General features: G+C 37.0%; 1 protein-coding gene across 6 annotated transcripts in view; it reads left to right on the top strand.

The window, feature by feature from the left end:
- The first annotated feature begins 889 nt into the window (after positions 1 to 889).
- Positions 890 to 24,159, top strand: part of LOC121865498 (tumor protein p73-like) — a 63,364-nt gene continuing 40,094 nt past the window's right edge. For 2 of the 6 annotated variants that reach the window (XM_042365009.1, XM_042365014.1), the window contains exons 1-4: positions 1,950 to 2,006; positions 4,818 to 5,261; positions 5,889 to 5,993; positions 20,377 to 20,496. In XM_042365009.1, the coding sequence (XP_042220943.1) occupies positions 1,965 to 2,006; positions 4,818 to 5,261; positions 5,889 to 5,993; positions 20,377 to 20,496 (711 nt within the window). In that variant the 5' untranslated portion in view covers positions 1,950 to 1,964. Of the gene's footprint in view, positions 1,176 to 1,949; positions 2,007 to 2,195; positions 2,329 to 4,817; positions 5,262 to 5,888; positions 5,994 to 7,937; positions 8,139 to 12,118; positions 12,817 to 20,376; positions 20,497 to 24,159 lie in introns of those variants that run through there. The other 4 variants (XM_042365011.1, XM_042365010.1, XM_042365013.1 and 1 more) reach the window with 4 other exon arrangements.

Below are 24,159 nucleotides of genomic sequence, written 5' to 3'. Positions count from 1 at the left end.
AAAGTGCTCAATCTACTGCATGCTGCCACAACAGAAGGTCCAAGACAATCTTAAGGCATGGTGTGGTAGTCTTCATATTATAAAACAGCAATGCGCGTAAAAATGAAAAGGTTAAAATATGAAAACGTATATGACAACTTAAAGTAATTGTACCTTTGCAACCATGTATGCGTCAAATAGGTTACTTGTTTCAGAGGTAGGAAAAATAACTACAGTATTCTTAAAATTATGCATTTCTAGAATGAAATAAATAGTATGTTTTAGAGAAAGAGTAATGCTATCAATGATAATTAGTTTTTTAGCGATATGCGAAGCAGGTTTCATTGTGTAAACACTTTGAATTTATGGCTTCCCTAGTACTTCTTCATCATTTGACTGTATTTATTAATTATATCAATATACTGTTCAACGAAACAGTAGTATTAGTAGTGTGAGTCAAGACAAGACTGACCAACACTGTAACAAGGTTCAGGCTGTTTGTAGTCGGCATGCCCAGTACTTGACGTAACAGTGCGCAATAGCGCAATCGCCCGCCAACGAGCCCATCATCATTTTTGGTGAAGAGGATAATAGAAAAGGAAAAGTGATGAGACGTGACCGACGCCTAGCGGCTAACGAGCCGATCCGAGGTGAAGGGGATAAAGAGAAAGAAAGAAATGATAATTAACACATGTCCATATATGCTACACTACTTCACGTTGCGGTGACGATAAATACGGTCGATCTAATTACTTTATAAGTTTACATATGTATATAATTATAAAATAATATGATCAGTAAAATTATATCCAACTGTTTTACGCGTAGACGTCATACTTTTGGGAATACTGCGCACCTTTTAGCGCAGCATCGTCGCGAGTTGCCAGTAGCCAGATAAACAACCAAAGTAACAGTGTTGTTTGAGACACGATGAGGAGGAGTAGTGTCCAACAGTTGCGGTTTCATTGTTCAGTTACTTATAGTGCTGTGACACGTTAAACTATAATATCCAAAGGCTTGGTAGAGCTTTGCAGTGTAATTAAACTCAAATTAGATTTCAAAAGGTAACTCGATGTCCGATTTATGATAATACTCACATTGGAGAATTAAATGAATGGAGAACCCTAGGAGAATTAGAAGCCTCAGATCTGTTAGAAGACCATCGTATTTTTATACATCAAACGAGCCATTGTACGGTATAATATTACTTTTGTGTTAAAATTAAAGAAGTATAGACCATATCTTTAGTGTTAGAGCAAGTTTAGGAATATATATATATATATATATATATATAAATATATATATATATATATATATTGATAACCAGTTCCCGCGCTGTAATTCACGTCTTCAGGGGTGAATTACACGAAAGCGCTTTGAACTTCTTCTTTCCTTTGTGGTTATCCTTTTATACTCAGTCACTGCACCACAGTGATTTACTTGCATATATATATATATATATATATATATAGGCTGATAACCACAAGGAAAGAAGAAAACACGTGAGAGCACTGACTGTGAGAGATAGTGTTACAGTGCAACTAAAATCATGCCATGTATTCCATTAAGAGTACAAGGTTGATTTATACTCTGTGCCTGTCATTGTTTAAGAACCGAGTAATACTGGTAAAAGCATGCTATTCTGTGCATCAGAGTCTTACACTTTCGTTGTTCAACATGATTGTTAAAGCAAATGGTTACCTGTGTAACTGTACTCTTTATGAGTAGCTCCTTCCAAGACTGTCCAATGCAGGTACAAACGTGTAGCGTGACGTCACTCATAAATAGCCTATCATAGGGCAGTCGCTTGAGCGTGACGTCACCATACGTCATTACACAGCCAATCAGAGGCCTCATTACAGTGTCCCGAACGTTCATATCCTTGCGAAGCTACAGTAGGTGTTACAGAGAGTGGTGCAATGGATCACGGCATCTCGAAGCTTCTCTCCTATTGGATACCAATAGTTCACACGTACATTAACAAAATGTTGGCATCTAATTTCACGTTAGGACTCATAGTAAATCATGTAAGGCAATATTTATGGGTAAAATTCCCGAGCTCTGGAATTGTTTTACATTGCACTTTCAATAAGAATAATGTTTGGATATAAATATGGGGTAGTGGCGCTACGACATGAAAACGGGGGCACGAGCTTCGTTTGCTGCAGTCTTCAGACGCTCTAACGCTTCATCACGGTGCAGTCTTCTGACGCTCTAACGCTTCAGCAAGGTGCAGTCTTCAGACGCTCTAACGCTTCAGCACGGCTCTTAGATAAATTTAAAGGGTAGTGCAAGGATAATTATAGGATGGCGCCAGGATGCATTATTATGGCGAACACTGAATACCGTGTAAGAAAAATATCCAAAGTTTCCTCGGTGTTTTCTTAGGTTAAGTTGTGCTTTTGGGCCATAAGTGAGTTAGGAATATTCACTCATAAGAGAAAACAGAACCGCCAACCAAAAGTAGTATAATTAATTTTGATAAAGCATTGATGGAATATGATTTTGCTTAGTCGAGCCACAAGTTCAGAAAATTGTCAGGACATTTTTTTTTAGTGAGTTGTTTTGGAATAACCTGCCAGTGTTGTGACGGCACTGGGAGTGAGCTCATTCGTGACCAGACTTTACCAACAATGGGGCAAGGTTGAAGAAGCCGCAAGTCCATAAAACTGTGAGGGCAAACTTTTTCGCAGTGAGAGTTGTGAATTCTTGGAACAACCTGCCAGTGTTGTGACGGCACCAAGTGAGAACTCTTTCAAGACCAGACTGGAGCGAGTTCAGATACATTCAGGAGCCAGTACTTGCTAACAGAGAAGTGACTGACCGCCCAAGCGGCTAACGAGTCGATTAGTGGCGAAGAGGATACAAGTAAAATAAGTAAAAGTATGTCCAATACTTGCGGACAGTTCTGCCTTGTCCAATATTGACGAATTTTTCAATAGTTACAACTTGCAACACCCCCTTATGTTAGGATTCCATTCACGCATTGGCAGTGCGTTTGCGTTTTCAATCGCTACGGGGAGCGATTGGCATGCACTGCAAACACTACCGCAACCGTGCCAATGGAAACAACCGTGAACATTTCAATGTGATCTATTTGTGGCGCGAACGCAACCACTAACGCTTGAATGGAAGCCTAGCTTTACCATGAACAAAATATAAAAACGGAAATTAACCATTTTTACCAAAGCACTTGGTAACTATCGTGTCAAAATGGTAGCTTCGGTAAGATATCGCACGGGCAATTAAGAAAACAGAACAACCACGGAAAACCTTCCTTTCTCACGGAACCTCCTACACGGAGTAGGGGAGGAGGCGGTGTTCAACAAACTGAACAAGCACTCAGTACCCGGTGTTACCATAGTATGTGGTCTACCGAGCTGGAGTTGGTTTACAGGGATATTTACACTGTAGCGTCTATTCACCCAACCTATCTTAACCTAACCTAAGGTTAATGGATGTTTAGTAAATATCCCGGAAGATACAACTCCAGCTCGGTAACCGCATACTGTACTATAATAATAGCACCCACTCGGTAGACCGCATACAATAGTAGCACCCAGTACCCACTCAGTCGCACGAGGTTCTTGACACCTGAGTAAAAATGAGGTAGGGGCGGTGTGCAATAAGAACAGTCCGACACCTTAACATCGACTAGTGTGTTATGCCCGGTTTTGGGGAGATCCACATTCCCTTTGAAGTAAACAGTAAGGGGCAACTTTTTCTCGGGAAAGTGTATTAATCAGGTACCAAGATTCACACTGTATTTACTAAATACAGTTTATGTACTAACTATTGGTGAGCCCACCGTATTTTGATAACATTCAGTTACCTTGGGTTGGGTATTGATGGAAATTAGAGGTTGGGAGAGGTAAAATAGGGAAATGGATGCAGCTGTAGAGCTGTAAATTTATTGAAGTGCAATTCGTGGCTCCATAATTTACATCAGCTGGTTAAGCCGGCATTTGTTTTTCAACGCTTGTACAAGACGTGCCAGACGTATGATTTCTTAGTCATCTTCACGCAGAACAAAGTTGCTCAAGGAATGATCGTTTGTTTGGAAATGGGAAAATAGATGAAATATTAAAGAAATATAGAAATTTTGCATCTAGAATATAACTATGTATTATAACTAATTATATGAAATATTAGGGATTTATGTGAGTCCTGAGAGGGACATTCCTGGACTGGGGTGAGGATGACTTATGTCACTTCATCCCTTTGAGATGTATTAATGTTTTTTTGTATCTCAATAAACGTATCAATCAATCAATCAATGATCTGTTTTGAGATTGTGTTTAAGAGTACTCTTCATAAAAAAATCTGTGAATATATTTGATGTCATATTTATACAATATAAGATGATGTTGGGGGAGGGCATTTCTTTTTACAATGAAGTTAACGTTTTAATATTAGAACATCTGGTGGTTAAAGTTTGCTAACATAATTTTGAAATATGAGTAAAAAAAATAGTTTAGAAGAGCTCAGCGTTCTGATTCCGTAATGTTATTTTTTTTATTTCTTTATGGTTCTTTATTATTATTATTATTATTATTATTATTATTATTATTATTATTATTATTATTATCATCATCATCATCAGTGTTATTATTATTATTATTTTATTTTTATTTTTATACTTTTTATTTATTATGAACTAATTATTATTATTATTATATTTTCGTCCCCAGGCCCCGACGTGGGTTAGTGACCTGTGCCCGGGTGGGCTAATCTCCGAAAAAAAAAAAAAAAAAAATATATATATATATATATTAATCTTAAATTTTGAAGAAATACTGAGCATAGTCCTGATCGGTTTTTTCCTCCTTTTTTACCAGCCCGAGGCCTCGTGTGACGGACGGTTTCGGCCTCCCCTGAGTCCTGAAATCAAGAATATACCGCCTGTGCCACCTAGCGTACCCGAAGACTACTTAGCTGGCACACCATCCCCATCACCAGTGATGGCTCCATTACAGGCTTCATCACAAATGATAAATTATGTGCAGCAGACACAAGCTCCATCACAGATGTCTACACTAATGACGAATTCTGTGCAGCAGACACAGCCTCCATCACAGATCATGTTTACACCGCTGACGAATTATGAACAGCAGACACAACCTCCACCACAGATGATGTCTACAGCATTTATGAATTCCACGAACCAAACTCAGGCATCATCACATATGATAGAAACTTCGGTGACAAATTGTGTGCAGCAGAACCAGGCTCTGCCGCAAGTGAAACATGTACAGAATCTCACGATCTCTGCTCAGCAACAGGTACAGTAACCACACAAATACAGTATTTACATTAGATTAGGTATTTAATTGAATAGGTCAAAATATTGATGTACTTTCGGAAAAGGGCCCCGTCTAATTTGGGGGTATTTTTCCAAGGGGATTACTCTGAAAATTCAGTGTGGAAGCATACCCAGACATTATGTAGGTGATATCTGATTGATTCTGATGGTCTGCTTGATCAATGAATTTCATACTAATGTCAGTAATTCCTCATTTTATTGTGGATCTGGTGTGAGTTCCTCATTGATATTACCAAATAAATAAAGTAACGCAATAAACAGGATAGCTGAATAAATGTGGTACAGTTGCTGAAATGTGTTCCTTCGCTCCCCTGTGGTAACCCCCGTCTCCAAACTGCAAACCTATATGACCTATAGCAAACCTTATCCACCAATCACGTCCGTCGTTGCACAACCAATAGTCCAATACCTATTAATTCATAATAGTGATACTACTACTACAATTGTGCCGTGTAGACTCACAGGTCACTAAAATTAGATAACGTTGATATAAAATCACTTGGTGGCCATTCATAATAATGACACTGAATAGTGTACGTATATATACAAGGGATAATTGCTACTTACTATCTTAATTCATTTACAGCCCATGCAGCAGTTTGTTGCCGATGAGCAGTCACCAACATCAGAGATGCACATTCAACCTAATTTTGGTCTTTCACAAAGCCATATTTATCAAGTGGAACCTGAGGTGAGTAGACGTTGAATTCTAGTAATTTCTGGTATTTCTAGAGCACAATGTTATTATAAATACTGTATGTCTTCATTTTCAGGAATCGAATCCAATAATTCCAGTCTCTTGAATTAGTTTTGTTTACGCAAAGTAACTATGGTAGGGGGACAACGTAAACAAATCCACATCATAGACACTAGGCTTTTCCTTATTTACATTGGATTATCGGTGTTGGCGTGTCATTAATGCTGTAGCCATTGCTTTGGTCGACTTTTCTTTCCATTTTCTTATACAAATAAATAAGGCTCGATTGTTTTGCCATGTTAATGGTAACGGAGCTAGTGTGGAACTGCGCTGGTATACAACCACTAGCGTCTGCGTCACACGCAGGACAAGTGGAGTGCATAGTTACCAGACGCACGAATTCCCGCCCAAATCAACGGATTAGATCTCGAGTGATTTTGTTTTTCAGCTAGAATTATTACATGCCAAAATAAACGAGGAAGCAGTATAATAGTATCAAATTTCATGTTATCATTCTATAAATTGCACAGTACAAATGACCGAATTTCAGGAAACTCGACTCGGGTTTTTAAATCATCAAACTTAGACGATGATATAAATTTTCACCCTGTTTTTTGTCAGACTACAGACCCACACAGAAGATACCAAATGTTTGGTAATTAAGAGATTAATTATCGACCACCTTTGCTAACCCGTTTTTGTATGAGGAAAGTGGATGGGTTGAATGAGTAACAGAATTTGTTGCGTTAGATATAGCTGATGTGTTATCTTAGTCCAGGGTTATCAGAGAGCCAAGATGAGGTAAGATAATACGTTTATGGTTGCATATATTTGTTTCTCTGGTCAGTAACTTGAGAGTAGTAAGGTCAAACTTGCACGACAGGTTACTAGTTGTAGATTTAGAACTAATTATGCATATGTGCTGTCATCTGCCCAAGATTGCCATAATATACTTAAAGTAGGTACTGTATATCAAAGTAGTATCTTGTCCAATCGCTAACTCTAAATTGCATATGTAAGTGAATTTAAAGCTAAATAAATTCTAGTCTTCAAGGATGTGTGCAGCAACAAGATATTGTCATTTTTTTACTATTCAAGGTTGTTCCAAATTCAGTGTAACTTGGAAATTTTGGAGCGACATACAGTACACTGTATGTGATTTTCAGTAATCACCGTATACATTTAGTCTCTTCAAATCACATCGATGGACCTTGTAAACCTCTTGGATAAAATTTCTAGAATCCACGTCTCGAGTCGACTGGCCTTAGTCAAATCATCGGTACCTGTACTTTAGCTTGGTGATTCACTCAAGTTGTTGGCGCTTGCTTCACTGGGTTACATACCACTTAGACATTCCCAAATAGACGATTGACAACTTAACCAATCCTAACCGAACCGTCTACGTGGAATGGCAAAATTAGCATAAAACAGGCGATCGTCCTGATGGGAATCGTCCATGTGGGATGACACCCTTCACTGTGTGCACTCAGTGCTCAGCAGAAGTGGATATTATTTTTTACAGGTGATAAGTCGACAGTCCTAGCTCTTCCAACAAGGATTGGACAAACGGCATGCTGATTGGCGGTTGTATACCAGTGGTGTAGTTGGTGGGCGGCGGAATGGCAAACGACTGGATGGGCGGTTGTATACAGGGAAGCACTTGGTGGGAGGCGGAATGGGCGGAAGAATTACATTTCGGGCTGCTTAGATAATGGGCTGTCAGGTGAGTGGGCGGTGTAGGTTTTGGGTGGCCTGTAGGTGTACTAACGAGGTTGCTTGTAGGCAGTAGATGTATAGGATGGGTGAGAAATACCTGATATATTGTCATTTATACGTGAAATAAAGATGTGTCATGAATTTCTCGCACACCCTTGTATAAGTATGAGAGGTTGAAACGATTGTTGGTGGTACAGTACATAGAACGGTTGTGGTTAGCAGTGCATGGAGCCATGCATGGTGTCTGTGCAGCAGCAGACTGGTAGCGAACGTGCAGGAACATGTCCAGAGCGTGTGCAGAGGCGGGAGGTGAGCGAGGAGTGGCGCAACTGGTGGTGGCGGCGGCAGCGCCGGTGGTGGCAACCAGAGCTTCACTCCGTCACCACCACCACTCGCGACCACTGCGGTGTTTCTCCCTTCTTGGTGAGCCTGATATTCTTTTGCAGGAAAAACTCTGTCTCTGTATATCTTACAATAACCACAGTTTACAGGAACTAATTATCTCCCCTATTTAGTGTTTCCAAAACTTTAATTTTATATGTTTTAGTGTTATATATTTCTTGTGTATTTTTTGGTAATGGAATTGCAAGTGACTGATTTGAAAATGGTCTTCAACTAAATTAATCATCTAAACAAAAAGATAGAATTTGTTCATTTCATAGTAGGGCGGGCTTAGGCTGTGTTAGACATTGTATTTTGAGTTTGAATGAAAGCGAGGCATTGGCCAAAGCTTGTCACGATTAACTTGTGTCCTTATTTTGTTCATATTTAAATTTCAAAATCAGTTCCATTTTCGTGTTAATTACGTCTAGGTCATAAATACTGTAGTGTAAATTTAATTTTGTCTGTCGTGCCCAGCTCATAATTAATCAAAGTCTGTGGCCTGGCTTATAAATTATCAAAAAATCTGCTGTCTGTGACCCAGCTTATAATTCACCAAAAAATCTGTTGTCTGTGACCTAGCTTATAATTCACCATAAAAATTGTTGTCTGTGGCATAGCTTATACAGTAATTCACCAAAAAATCTGTTGTCTGTGACCTAGCTTATGATTCACCATAAAAATTGTTGTCTGTGGCATAGCTTATACAGTAATTCACCAAAAAATCTGTTGTCTCTGGCCTTGCTTATAATTCACTAAAAAAATCTGTTGTCTCTGGCCTAGCTTATAACTCCTGAAAAAGCCTATTGTCTGTGGCCTAGTTTATAAACCATCAGTCTTCCCGCGTTCAACTTGGTGTCCAGTTCTCAGTAACAGATTTTGTTTGTTTGACTAGATCGTCTTAGGGGTAAGTATAATTGATTAAGGTCGAAGTAGTAATATGTTCCCCCCTTTACATTTTGTGAGGTAACAATGTACAGTATATCTCCTTGTAAATTATATCTAAAGGGATATTTTTTAGTATAATTTAGAATGGTGTAGTTGTCAGTGCTAGCTGGATTACAACGCCCGGGATGATAAAATGTATAACTAGGCGACATGATTGAATATGCATATTTTTTTAATACAAGTTGAATTTTTTTCTTGGTTCAACGTAGAGCGTCGAACATGAGTTCTTGTTAAGGTGTGTGTGTGTGTAAAATTTCAACCGACACTCGTAAACGAATACAGCCATGTAGTGTGCCACCTTCAATTTAGTTATGGAATGTTACTGATGGTTTGCGTGACATGGCGTTTTCACCATTCAAAAACATCTATGGCAAGTGACATATTGTACATCGTAATGACTTGGCAAACTATTGATTAATAATGTCGGATTGATACCTAGGTCCATAATTTATTATGTACTCTTTAGATCTTGGTATGAACGAGGATCAGTTTACGTGGTCAATGAATCGCAAGCACCGTTTGGAAATGATCCTACGCCGTAATTTGATCTAAACTGCTACGTATTAAATGATTATAGTTGAGCTTTTTGTGGAGGGGCTTATTATATTTTTACTGAAATCCCTAGGAGTTAGGTACTTGAATACTGGCACAAAATATGATTTATCGTTTTATGTGTGTGCGTTTGTCTCCTAGTAACACTCAACTGTATCTACAGCGCACATGCTAGTAGCTATGTAATATCAACACGTATCCTATAGTATCCTCGCATCTACCATATACTGTATACCTAAATAGCCACATACAAACAGCATACACAGTAGTATTTTAGGAACCATGAGTCTACCACATTGTAACCTAGTAGGTTGTTGGCAGCTATCAAACGGAGGTACTACCGCCTGGGAAGATATTGGAAGCTTAATGTGTCGTCTAATGGTAGGCCCTGCTGCTATATGGCATCACGAAAATTGTGACCAAGTCCCAGGTTGCTGATCTGACTTGCTGCCTCACACACAATTGCAGGGTCTCAATTGTTTCTCTTACTTAAACAACACATCATACATATATCGTTTCTCACTGTTGATTTTTTATTATTTTTGTATTTCTTTATGGTTCTTTATTATTATTATTATTATTATTATTATTTATTTTTTATTAAAAATTGTATTTAATTTTTAATTTTATATTTTTATTATAAATTTTATTTATTATTATTATCATCATCATTATTATTATTATTACTATCATTATTATTATTATTACTACTACTACTACTACTACTACTACTACTACTACTACTACTACTACATTTTCGCCCCCAGGCCCCGATGTGGGTCAGTGACCTGTGCCCGGGTGGGCTAATCCCCGTAAAAAAAATAATAATAAATAAGAATAAATAAATAAATCTAATATATATGTCCTAAATGGCCGCTTATGTCCGCATGACCACTTAGTTTGTGCATATTATACTGATCATGTGAACACCACCCGTATTAAAAGTAACCCGTATCTATTTACAACATTTGGTTATATGGTTTTAAAAATGTGTCCATACCAACTTTTGCTACCAAGTATCCGGTATAGAACCACAATAAAGGCGCCAGGTATTTTCGTCGGTCGTTTATTGTGTAAATTAATATATATATATATATATATTTTTTTTGAAGTTTGACACAATGAGTAAAGGATTAGTGTCTGCTGCTTCGACTTTGACTCTGTGTGCGTTACCTTAGGTAGTCTACAAGCTTTACCATCTCATATTTTAGGTGCTCGGGAAACAAGGCATTGTGTAAGTGTACTCAAATATACCTACGTACATATGCGTACACGTGTACATTCATAAAGACATTTTCACAAACATGCTATCTTGTTTACACTTAGTTTTAGCTTTGCCACATAGCTAATATTACAATGTTGGCAGTTGTGACGCAGGTTGAATCACAAAACATTAATTATAAATTTGAAGTAATATTTAAGATTTCTGTCAAAACGGATTTTTTTATGGAATGTTATCCAAATGAAAAGTAATGCACTTTATTTTATATCTGATTATAATTCAGTTAATGTTTATGGATTAGGGAATATTCAATAGATATTAAGAACATACGAATAAGGGAATAGAATGTTGTAGTAGGCCCCTGGCCCATGCTAGGTAGTGTGGTCGTAGTCAAGAGATGGGTGAATACACCGAGTGCAGTACAGTATAATACCATCCTCGTTTCACGAGGGGCAACCATTACATGCAGAAGAGCGACTTGCTCCAAACATGTTATTGCCATGGTTAGTTTGGCCGTCATAATTTCAATAAGGTATTAACAGGGAAGAGTATACAGTATTATTAATACAGTTGTAATGTGTATATAATATTAGGGTTTATTTTGTTACGTGGCGAACTAGTCGCTTAGGTGACTGATAACTCGTAAGTGATTCCGTGTGTCGATTTTACTCATTATTAATTCTCTTTTCTCACGACTTAGACAAACTTAAATAATAATTCACCTGATTCGTTGTTAGTAGTGAAAATTATATAATATTGTATATAATACACGATTCATTGTTTACAGGTGTGCCATTAATAATGCAAGTTGGTATGTGTTAGATGATTATCTGGCGATATGTAGCAACTCATCACAAGGGGACACCACTTGCGTAAACCCTCCATGGATTACTGTTATACGATAGGAGTCTAATTTTTAGTTAATGTGTTAGTTTCATTAATGAACTAAAGCACATAGTTTACTTCGAAAAGTTTGACATTCAGAGAGCACCATATAGCTGAGAGCAGATTAAAACTTGTATGTTGTTCAACTGGTATGAGAAGGTTGTTACATGTGGAAACTCGTCCCAACTTGAATTATCCGTAGCCTTCCGCGAGGCTAGCGCATGTTACCTTGATGGTATTTGTAGATTTATTTCCTAAGTTACTGTACATGATACATATAAAGTTGAAGTAAGATAAATAATTGATCACTTATATATTTTTAGCGGTTTAGGATTAAAACATTTTCCATTATTTGACGATCATAAGCAGAAAAAAATAAAGAATGAGAAAACCTAACGTGGGCCTGTAAAACGTGTCCGCGCTAGTTCATACTTGTCCACTTGGCCGAAGTTAGTTGCTCAGAAGTTTAAGGTGGAAGTCATTTTGCTCGTTTACTCAGTTTCTTTACCCTCCGAAATACTACTTGCTGGTGTACTTGGACTAACTCTGTGTTTGATGCTCGACAATGACGAGCGTGTTGTGATGCGGTTGAGAACTGATGGGATCTAGTGAAGTGCAATACTTGGTGACGGTTTTAACCCATATGAGTCTCACATCAAACCGGATAAGTCGAGCCGCCACAAGCTGCACTACCTGATAATGGATCTCCGCATCTATACGTAGTCAATATGACTGTAAATTTATATATTTAAGTAATTAGCATTAAATCAAAGCATCGAAATGCCTTAAGTAGGCATTGTCTGTGAGTGAGAAGCAGAAATTCATATAATGAGGTTCAAGAAAGCCCCACTAAGAACAGGAATGGAGGGCGTGGAAGGATGTAGTCTCACTGGCGTTATGTCCACCGATTCAGATGTTTCCAGTCTTAAAGAAAACAAGGTTCTCTTGCCGCTGTTGAAACCAGAGCCTGGAAGGGCAGGGGCCGCTGCGCTGCCGCCCAACCGAACGACCATCAAGAGGGACGCTTACAACTCTGACGAGGAGACCCAGGCGGCCCAGGCCAAGCTGAGGCAATACGAAGCCCTCGGACTTATCAAGGTTGAGGTGGATGAGGTAAGCACGCCCCTTCAATCCACTCGAACACCCGCCTTCTCAGCAGTAATGAGTCCACGTAGTGCATTTTTGCATTTTCTGTATATTCATTAACTTATTCCACATTGCCTACATTGAGTATTTATACACGGTCTGTGTACACACCCTCTGTTAAGCATTTCTGGCTAATGGTACTAGGCCCTCTTTGGTACTGCACCATGCAATTTCATGGTGCCATAAACCTTCTCTCAAATTAGGAAACGTTGGTTAAGGTTTTCAAAGGTTCGTTTGGTGTTCTTTTTAGTATTTTACCCTAAATTTTCCCTCTACTTCAAAGCCCTGCCCACTTTGAACAAGTAATATTGTTGGTAACTTTATCGGTTAAAATACTCGAAAATTATAAATTTCCGACGGAAACGCTATAGAAGTGTCTTAGAATTACCTAAACTACTGATTCCATCCTTTGCGTCCCCCCAAAATATTCATAAATGTGGAGAACATTAAATATTACCTTCGCATTGATGTTAGACAAAAAAAGAAAACAATTTGTCAAACGTCAGACTTTCAACATAAACGTAGTTCGACGAATTAACACAATTGTATTATAAAGCCGTAGTCTTCAGGTTGAGATTTGGCGGGAGTTAGGCATGTTTGGGAGGAGTAAATGACGCTGCGGCTTATGTTTCTGCAAATTATGCCGTTAGCTGCAGAACTTATCGTACATTTCACTGGTCTGTAGGTTCGTATGCTGGTGGCTAACGCCCCGCGTTAATGAATGTGTCATTGAGCTATATCTTTTGTTAATGTAAATAAACAATACCATAATTAAGAGAAGCTACAGGGATTTCCCTTTCTACATAATTTTTTATGCAAAGTTCGAGTGTAATGGTAAATTTAGGCGATACAGAGTAATCATGATAAAACTTAAGAGAAAAATGTTAGGATGCTTTATTTGATGTGCTCATTTAACTTGAGAATGCGGTATCTATAAGTCAGCTAATATTCAAAACGCAAGGTTTGTCAATTAGGCATTGTAATTGCTTTTGCAAAAATTACACCCATATGGCTAAGACGGTAAAAATCGCATAAAACACACGATCGTGTAAGTTGCAAAAACGATAAAATTACATTGTAAATATCGCCGTAGAATTTTAATACTAATACTTAATAATAAGTGTCATTTATCTCCAAAAGTAGATTTGTTTCAATCATTATATGTTTAGTCGGCGAGTCGAATAAATTACTGAACTATTGAATTGACAATACCAAAAAAAAAAAAAAAGATCACAAGAGGTGGCAAGAAACATAAGCTCTATTTTTATTTAATTCATGATTATCGATAAATATCCAGGATTCCTTAATACAAAAAAAGTAATGCCGCTGTCAGTGCAATTATCCTAAACAGATAAATTACCTCGTCTAGCATCTCGCATGTTATGCTCCATTACTGCCCAGATGGGTAATTTTTTTCCCCTTCGATTCTTGAACTTCATGTCATCGTGCCATATTCTATAAACTTGTTGTGTAGCCTGACGCCTTCGAGCCTGTGACAGGGTGTGACCGTACGACGTGACGGACCCTCGTGATGTATTCTCTCGAATCTCTTCAGTACTGAGAGTCTGGGAGTATTGACTTCTGCCGCGTCGCTGTAGAAATTGTCGTACCGGAGACTTCCAATGACGACTTGTTGCCACACAACACAACACATTTTATTTTATCCACTTCGTCAGGGTTGCCAGATGCTCCTCCCCAAAGCAGGACAACCTCTCCATAAAAAAAGGACAACTACCAGCACAAGTTTGTGGAATTAATAAAAAAGAGAAACCATGTTATATTTTGGTTGCATAGGTTTTACATTAAAAATGTAACGTATCTGAAATTTTAAAATTCAATGGACAAAATTTCACCTAAGGAAGTTGCCTCCTATTTGCCATCACTTCCGTAATAGTGCAGGTTGAACTGGAAGTACTAGGTTTCTGGCTACCTTCCCCTTGGTCATTTTTTTTATTTTCCTTGCTGTACATTTGACTTGTGAAGAGTGCTAGAATTTTTTCAGTAACTTCAAATCTCTGGTAACACCTGTCCTTATTGTGCAAGTGTGTTCTTACTCGTAAAATGACATCTAAAGAATCTGGGTTTAACTTGTTTCTTGCCTTGGACTTCCCATTCGTTACATGCGAAAATACTCGTTTAACAAATGCGGTACTCAAAGGAATACAATAAGAGTTCAGAGCAATGGTAGCTAGCTCTTTGTAACATTTTTCCGCAGCTGCATTTTCGTAATTGAAACCCACTGTTCACAACTCAACAGGGTTCTGGCAAATGTGACTCCTACGACGTGTGTACTGAACTGCGCTCATCTTTTGGGGAGAGGAGAGGGTGCATGAACATGTGTTGGACGTGTGGATTCAGTACAGGTCGTCACAAACAGGCGTTACAAAAATGATACTAATGGCTGCCCTTTTTAATTACAAAAAATATAGGACAAGCAATTTAAAAAAAAGGGCAGGTTGTCCTTTAAAAGACAGACCTGGCATCCCTGCTCTTCTCTGCCGCTAGGGCAGGCGCCAGGCGGTCACATTAAGTGAAAGGTAATGACAACATGTTTACTGTATGAAAAAATAAATAAATAAATTATTGCTGGTCAAAACTGCGGCGACGCAAGAGTTCAAACTACTCAAAGGCGTTTATTGTAACTTTTTGTAAGGCGTTTTAGATGCACGGAATAGCTGACGCGTCAGCTATTCCGTGCATCTAAAACGCCTGAAGTGAAATGATTAGTGATGCTGGGTGGATATATTTAAGTCCACAGTTTAGTTAGATATCAGTTTTAAGCACATTTGGAAAACGTAACTCATCTGCATTCTAAGTTAGTGGAAGTGTCGCTTTGCATTAAATTACACATTTCCGTTGTTCATCTTGAGTAAATGGATTTTTGTTTTCATACGCATAGCGTTTCATTATAAATTTAATTTCGTTTTATATTGATCATGCAAACTGACTTAACGTAACGTAGACAGTAGACGCATGACTATATACAGTATATATATATATATATATATATATATATATATATATATATATATATATATATATATATATATATATATATATATATATATATATATATATATATATATATATATATATATATATATATATATATATATATATATATTATATATATATATATATATATATATATATATATATATATATATATATATATATATATATATATATATATATATATATATATATATATATATATATATATGCTGATAACCACAAGGAAAGAAGAAAACACGAATTGATAGTAGGAACATCATAGAATCTAGTCTTATTAAACATACCGAAGCATTCAACATGAATTTGAGTAACGGCATGTACAAGCTGGACAATTTTGTATTTAAGAAGATTTGTAACCAGGTGAGAAGGTTGGGTCACCTGACCATCTGACCTGACCACCAACCGTTGTGTGCTATTTAAAGATTAGTAGGGTCATTACCTAATACCTGACCATTGTGGACCTGGTCTCACCCTCCTCTGTATATATACACCTTGGTTTGTATTTCTCTTTAGTCTGTACTCACCCCTGAAGATGTGAATTACACGAAAGCGCTTGGGAACTTCGTGTTTTCTTCTTTCCTTGTGGTTATCAGCATATACCTAGATCACGCGCACCTACAGTGATTTACTTGCATATATATATATATATATATATATATATATATATATATATATATATATATATATATATATATATATATATATATATATATATATATATATATATATATATGGTGCGGGGCTTTATAGAAATTGCTTGGCCCGCGTGCCACTGGTTAGGCATCTCTGCATTTAAACTGAGGAGACCTTTATTGTAAACCTAATAAAAAATATGAGTTTGGCTTAGTTGGTTTTCGTTTAAATTTTTTTATTTATCTCTTACCTATCTTTTTCTTGAATACAGCAGAGTACATGTAAGTTATCACAACAAAACAAATTCATCTTTATGGAACTTGGTAGGTGATTTTTTTAATGATACACCTGGAATATAAATAAAGAAAATTGATATATTATAAGATAAGTATCTACACCAAGAAGGACGTCCCCTACCAACCTCTCGACGTCCCCCTTGAAGTCGACTCTACCGACGTACACGGTACACACCATTACAATCACACTAAAAGGTATGTCCCTCAATATTGTCAATGCCTATGGCCTGGCACTTGACATTATTAGGGACCTGCCACGCTTTGCCATATACAGATAAATTGTACCAGGAATTTTCCTCCCACACACTCAACATTCTGTCACTTTATGTAACTTGCTGACAAAACCCATGATCCTTCAGGCTTTTACGCCCTTAATGCACGAGTCATAAAAGCAAGCATCAACTCCGCTTGCTTCCCAGATGGACGCTGTAAACACTACCTTGCACAGGATGTAAGGGGGTACACAATAAACTAGCCCCCCTTGGGGGCAATCTAAAAAAAATAATCCACAAGTGTTCACCCTCCAGTTGATTTTAATGGCCTTTCCACAAGAAGGGTTACAAATTTGTTGGCTGTTTATGATATATTTGTCAGAAGTACTTACAGAATATATTGTATACGGTACTGTATGTTCTATTTAATTTTTATTGAGTACAGTATTACCCCGCCTAACGCGGTTTCACTTAACGCGTTTTATCATATACGCGGTGCCTCGCCAGAGCTGAACTTTCACTTAACACGGATTTTTTCCACATATACGCGGTGAGTGTCCGGCTCGAGACGCTATTTTTAGATTTGCCCCACCCGCCACCCTGCCTGACTGCCTGTTTTAGCTCATAAAATTCATACAAATTACCCGGCCAGAATATAATTTACATTGCTGGAATTCTTATAATTTGGTGATCATTTTGAATATAAACATCATATATTTTGCATTAGACATACAAATTTTAGATAAATTTTTTCTCTGAGTAACTATGTTATCTTTTGTGCAAAATATATGACATTTATATTCAAAATATTCCTGGTCTTACAAGGAATCCAGCAATGTCAATTATATTATCCTAACTTTAGTTTGAGGTATTATTTATTACAAAAAAGTTAAGTATTCTGGTTTTCCCACACATCTCCTTGGGACGGTTGGTGGGGGGTGGGGGGGAGGGACCGACCGACCATCTGTTACCCTGTGAAGAATATTTTTTTTTTTTATTAACTGAAGATATTTGTTTTAGCTCATAAAATTCATACAAATTACCCGGTCAGAATATAATTTACATTGCTGGAATTCTTATAATTTGATGATCATTTTGAATATAAACATCATATATTTTGCATTAGACATACAAATTTTAGATAAAATGTTTAATCTGAGTAAGAATGTTATCTTTTGTGCAAAATATATGACATTTATATTCAAAATATTCCTGGTCTTACAAGGAATCCAGCAATGTCAATTGTATTATCCTAACTTTAATCTGAGGTATTATTTAATACAAAATGTTAAAATTTATTTTTTTCACCCCACATCTCTTGAAGGGACGATTGGTGGGGGTGGGGGGGAGGGTTGGGACTGACCGCGCGGTTGGAAGAGGGGGGGAGGCAAGGTGGGGTACTTTGATTGACAGATAGTGTCCTGAAGTTTTTATTTTATTTTTTTATTAACTGAAGATATTTGTTTTAGCTCATAAAATTCATACAAATTACCCAGTCAGAATATAATTTACATTGCTGGAATTCTTATAATTTGGTGATCATTTTGAATATAAACATCATATATTTTGCATTAGACATACAAATTTTAGAAAAAAAATTTTGTCTGGGTAACTATGTTATCTTTTGTGCAAAATATATGACATTTATATTCAAAATATTCCTGGTCTTACAAGGAATCCAGCAATGTCAATTGTATTATCCTAACTTTAGTTTGAGGTATTATTTATTAAAATTTAGTGGTTTTCCCCCAAAAATTTCTCAGAGAGGGAAGAGCCGGCAGTGTAGTGTGAGAGGGGGAGGGATTTGAGTCCATTATTTGAATGGACATTAACTTGGCGACTGTATTTCTCTATTTCTCTTAAGTATTAATTGTGTGCATGTACCATCATAAAATTAAGATGTTATTTTTACTAGAACATAGTTATGTGTCTTCAAAAAGTGGAGTTTGGGGGTCGGGCCGGTTTCTATTGGAATTAATCCCATATGTTCTGTTGTTCACTTAACGCGGATTTCACTTAACACGGGACCCTCTGGGTTCTATTGACCGCGTTAAGTGGGGTACAACTGTACTGTTATGTATATTGGGTGAAGGCATCAGGCATGTGTATTGTGTATGTAGGTACGGTATTTATCATGTTTTTTACCTGGAGAAATCTGGAGGTGCTCAGTTGGGAATGATATGTGGATTGCAGTTGTGAGAGGCAAGCCGTTAGTTTGTCTTTACTTCTGCAAACACAGGCCTGTTACCAGGATTTTCAAGGGGTCCTTTATAGTTTCGGAGGCAGATAATGGTTTAAAACTTATTTACCTGAGGTAAAGATCTTTAAAATACCACTAGCAAAACTATAATGTAGATACTGTACCGTGCTGTACTGTATACCAGTGACCTCGCCGATAGATCATGAATTGTGTTATATCATGAATTCTTGGGAATAATGTTTGTAAAATGAATATGTGCATTAATTTTAGTTGGAATGTTATGTAACTAGAATTTAGAGTACTGTACTGTATATGGGTGGTTGATAAGCACATTTCAAAGTGGTCAGACATTCCATGCACTGCTCTAATTACACATACAATACATTGATATCAACAACTTACATATCATTGCTCACTCTACCAACACCAAGTTTAATAAGGCTTAAACTTCTCTATTATCACATCAACTATTTTTTTATCCACTCAACTGGTCTAAATGCACATCTTGGTGTTTATTCCCATCTATTCCTGGCTCTCCACATATCATTACAGTCTCCTCCACTTCCTAAACACTAATTTTTTACATTTAACAGCCCCGCTACCATAATATTCTGGGACTAACACCCTTTTAGTCTGTTGCAGAACTCCTTATTTAGTCACTCTCCAATAGCTACTACAGTACCTCACTTTTTTCTCTTTATCCATCTAGGCACTCCCCTATTACCCTCACTTGTCCTCTGCTCATCTCTTCTTATCCTTTAGCATTGTTTTAACCATTTCTTGCTACTCCGATTACTTCCAATCTCATTACAAACACTTGAGTGTTTATATAATTGTTTTTCTTTTTAGTAACTGAATACAAACAAGAAGGTGAGGTTAGCAGCCTCAACTATGAGGGGTGCATCAAACCCCAAACAGATAAGCTGCACCTATGTTCAATCATTGCTAGATTTATTGACCATTTTCATGTATGGGGACTCAATGGACTGTCCCACTCAGGAATCGTGACCCATAAAGTTTCTAACTTGGGTGTGTTTAGAATATAGGCGATGTCGATAAATATAATTGCTTACTCCCTTGCTTAGTATTACTCTTTATTACTTTGTTTATCTCAAATACTGCAATATCAATATATCTGTAAAAAGTAATATTCCATGATTTCTTTTTGCAGTCAGAGGATTCTGGGCAGTTGTCACCAGTCTCTGTGGGAGAGACATCACTGCCCTATACCAACCAAGGGATGATGGTGACATCAATGGCCAGTCTCCAAACCACCAACACTCCATCAGAGGTCAGTACAGTAATTAAAGTACCATATTTTACGACAGGGAGTATTTAGGAAAAAAATTGTGTATTTTCCTCTTGTAGTCATAGTTTTCTTAAAATAATACAGCTGCTCCCCGACTTACAATGGGGTTAGGGACCCAAATCCAGGTCGTAAGTCGAAAATGCTTAAATAATACATAGAAAATCTAAAATGGGTGTCTCTTTTTCTTCTCAGCACTACAAAACTCTCACTTTTAAGCTTGCCAGCCATTTTAAAGTGAATTACAAACGAAAATATTGTCAGAAAACTCTCACTTTTAAGCTTGCCAGCCATTTTAAAGTGAATTACAAACGAAAATATTGTCAGTACGCATTATCAGCGCTAATCAATGACGCGCCAGACCTCGAAAATACGTAATTTGACAAAATTTTGGTACGACTGAGGCAGTCGTTTGTCCGGGTGGTCGTAAGTCAAGTAGGTCGTAAGTCGGGGAGTAGCTGTATATGCTGTACCAGTAAATGTGAGGAGTAAATAAAAATAATACCAATAAATAAGTAAAAAACAAAAATTCTGTATTGCCAAACTGGTAAAGAGAAGCCAAATGAAAGTTTAACACAGTCGCCATTTGCATATACTGTACTGTACTGTACTGTACTCCTTGGTTCACCATAGCAATGCAGACACTACCTCTGCCAATTCCCTAGCAATGCTCCTTTCCCTCTCACATGCCTCACCGCCTTCCACACCTCCCACTCAGCCAGCTAACTCGTGTGCAAAGAAATGTATATTCCCTATATGTGTTTGCCCTTAGGACAATTATTTCATTTACTTTTTCACAATATGTATGTAGGATGGTGTGTTCATGTAATTGAGTAAAAAATAAATGAAGAAAGCTATGTATATCTACCCAAAAATATGAGATGAAAAACAACCCTAGCACCTCATAGTTTATCCCAGTAGCCTGGTGGTTACAATGATGAGTCAACCCTGGCTGCAATACCATCAACGATGTTAACAGATGCAGATGTGAAAAGATAATTATCTGTAAATCTTCATTTGTATCAGTTGTTTGTAGATTTAAAAATAAATGTTGCAGATATGGCATTAATAGATTGTAATGCTTGTAAAAATTCAGAAATAGTTACTGTTTAGCTACCTCTGAAGAGTTGGGTGTCTGCTGTACGGATGTTAATCGTCTCAGGTTATCATCATCACTACAGTAGTTATAAATGTGTTCAAGTCAGCAATAACATATTTTTTTGAGTTGGCTTAGGTTGAATTTTGCCTACTGGAGACAATAACTGGGGGGATTCATTAGCTTACAGGAGACCTCAGCTTCACATATACAGGTAGGACTGATTTTTTTATCCATTTTTCAGACAAAAAAGTGCATCTTATATGCTGTAAAATACGGTACAGGTATCTATAAGTTGAAGTATCCCATGTGGTTTTTGAGATGTAGATATTGTACATTACAGTAATTTTCTTCAATCCATTGCAGGATGATGATGGTTCATCAGTTTCATATGTGTGACAATTGTTAATCACGTTGGTTATTGATATTTAGCACACTTCTACATTCTGTTATTTCATTGACAGTACAGTGATCCCTCGGTTAACGAGCGCCTCGGTTAATGAGCGCCTCGGTTAACGAATTACCTTCCATAAGATTCTTCACTTCGGTTAACGTGCAAACCCCCGGTTAACGAATTCCTTACGAATTTTTCCCAACATGTTTTCGCCTGCTCACCAGCTGTAGTATTAGTATGCCAATACAGTAATTGGTTTTAGGGCTTAAATTCGAAACCATTTGAGTAAATATCAAGAAGGTTGTACTATTCAATAATTTTCCAAGTCTTACATTAAAGTTTTTAGTCATTTTAACAATTATTTAACATAATTGAAGTACAGGGAACTAGTTTTTAGTGCACCAAACAGCCACTCAACACACCCAAAATGGCGTCAGTGTGTGTCCCTGTTCAGAGGAGGAAGCATCTTGCTTCAGACTCTCTTGAACATAAACTATTTTTATGTTTTTACAGTACAGTGAGTTCTGCTATAATGCGTGTTTTGATAACGCGAATTTGCTCTAACGCGATTTATGAATTAGGAACGATATTTGTATAACGCGAACGCTTGTTTGCTATAACGCGATTTTTGCTTACTATTTCTCCAATTTTGTGGTACAGTGGGGTATGCTATAATGAATCTAATTGGTTCTAGAACCTTGTTCGTTATAGCATTCGTTTGTTATAGGATTAATCCGTTCCAGGCCCCCAAATACAACCACTTAACACTGAAAAATATAATATAAAATTGTAAAAATTGTAAAAAAGTGCATAAATATGCATCTAAACCCCTGAAATAAAGAATATCATTAATATTTGTAATAATAAAACAATAAATTAGAAAAAAAAATAAATAAATTATGTTCGTTGTAGGAGTTTCGTTCGTTATAGCATTCTCAATTTTATAGGTAAAACCGTTCGTTATAGGAATATTCGTAGTAGGATCCGTTCGTTATAGCATACCCCACTGTATTAACTGTGAATATAGTAAAGAAGAATATCAACAAGAAGCGTTCTGGTGATAGAATTCCCGGTGATGATCGTAAAAGAAAGGATATAACACTTGAAGAGAAGCTCGATTTTATCAACCTCAAAATCACCCTTCTCCCCCATCAAGTAAAGTGTTACATTTACTGTATGATTTCATCATTAGATATGAATGTAACATTTATTTAGACTGTGCTATCCTTTGTGTTAGGCTAACTACTAAATTTTTTCGATTTCGAGTAATCTGCACCTAACCCTATTTTCTCCATAAGCCCTGTTATTTCTATTTCGCGATTTTCTATAACACGATATTTTACAAGAACACAATTATCGCGTTATAGCAGAACTACCTGTACAATTATTGGTCATTCTGAAGTTTATTTTACATATTGACAATATATAATGCAGTGCAGTGTTGATTTAAAGAAAATAAACTTGAATTACACCAATTGAACTAAAATTTTATTGTTGAATAGTTGCATGGGGTGACTTCTCTTCCACACCAATGCCTTCTCTTCTCCCTTCTCCTCCATCCCCATTCTAATTCCCATCATCATCATCATGCACACCTCAAAGTAAGTGTACTTTACTGCATTTATTTTTAGTTTGTATGTAAATTTAGGTGAGCTGGAACCAATTACCCAAAAACCCATTGAAACAGTGGTTTCGGTTAACGAATTTTTCGGTTAACGAGCAACCTTCTGGAACAAATTGTGCTCGTTAACCGAGGGACCACTGTATGTGTGACAATTGTTAATCACATTGGTTATTGATATTTAGCACACCTCTATATTGTTATTTCATTTACAGTATGCAAAACAGTTGATACTTAAACTCCACATGCATGTTTGAGGGGCAACATGTATTGAACCCAAGACATTACCACCCAGTTACCATATTGCACTACTGTACCGTATAAATAAACTGAAGGATGAGGGCACCTCACTTGGTATACACTTGGGAAAAAGTACCAGCTGAAGAAAATAATCAGAAAAAGAAGTGTACAGTACTGTATATGCAAAGGAAATATTGAATGACGACAACTTAAACATGGAAAAGAGCCATAAAACATAAAGGATGATGATTATTACCTGTATAGCTGATGTTCAACCTGCATCACCTCAAGGTTTAT

Source organism: Homarus americanus, unplaced genomic scaffold (genome assembly GCF_018991925.1).
Source record: "Homarus americanus isolate GMGI-L3 unplaced genomic scaffold, GMGI_Hamer_2.0 scaffold25483, whole genome shotgun sequence".
NCBI lineage: Eukaryota > Metazoa > Arthropoda > Malacostraca > Decapoda > Nephropidae > Homarus > Homarus americanus.
Note: the sequence above shows the minus strand (reverse complement) of the source record. Positions and strands in the feature narration are given on the sequence as shown.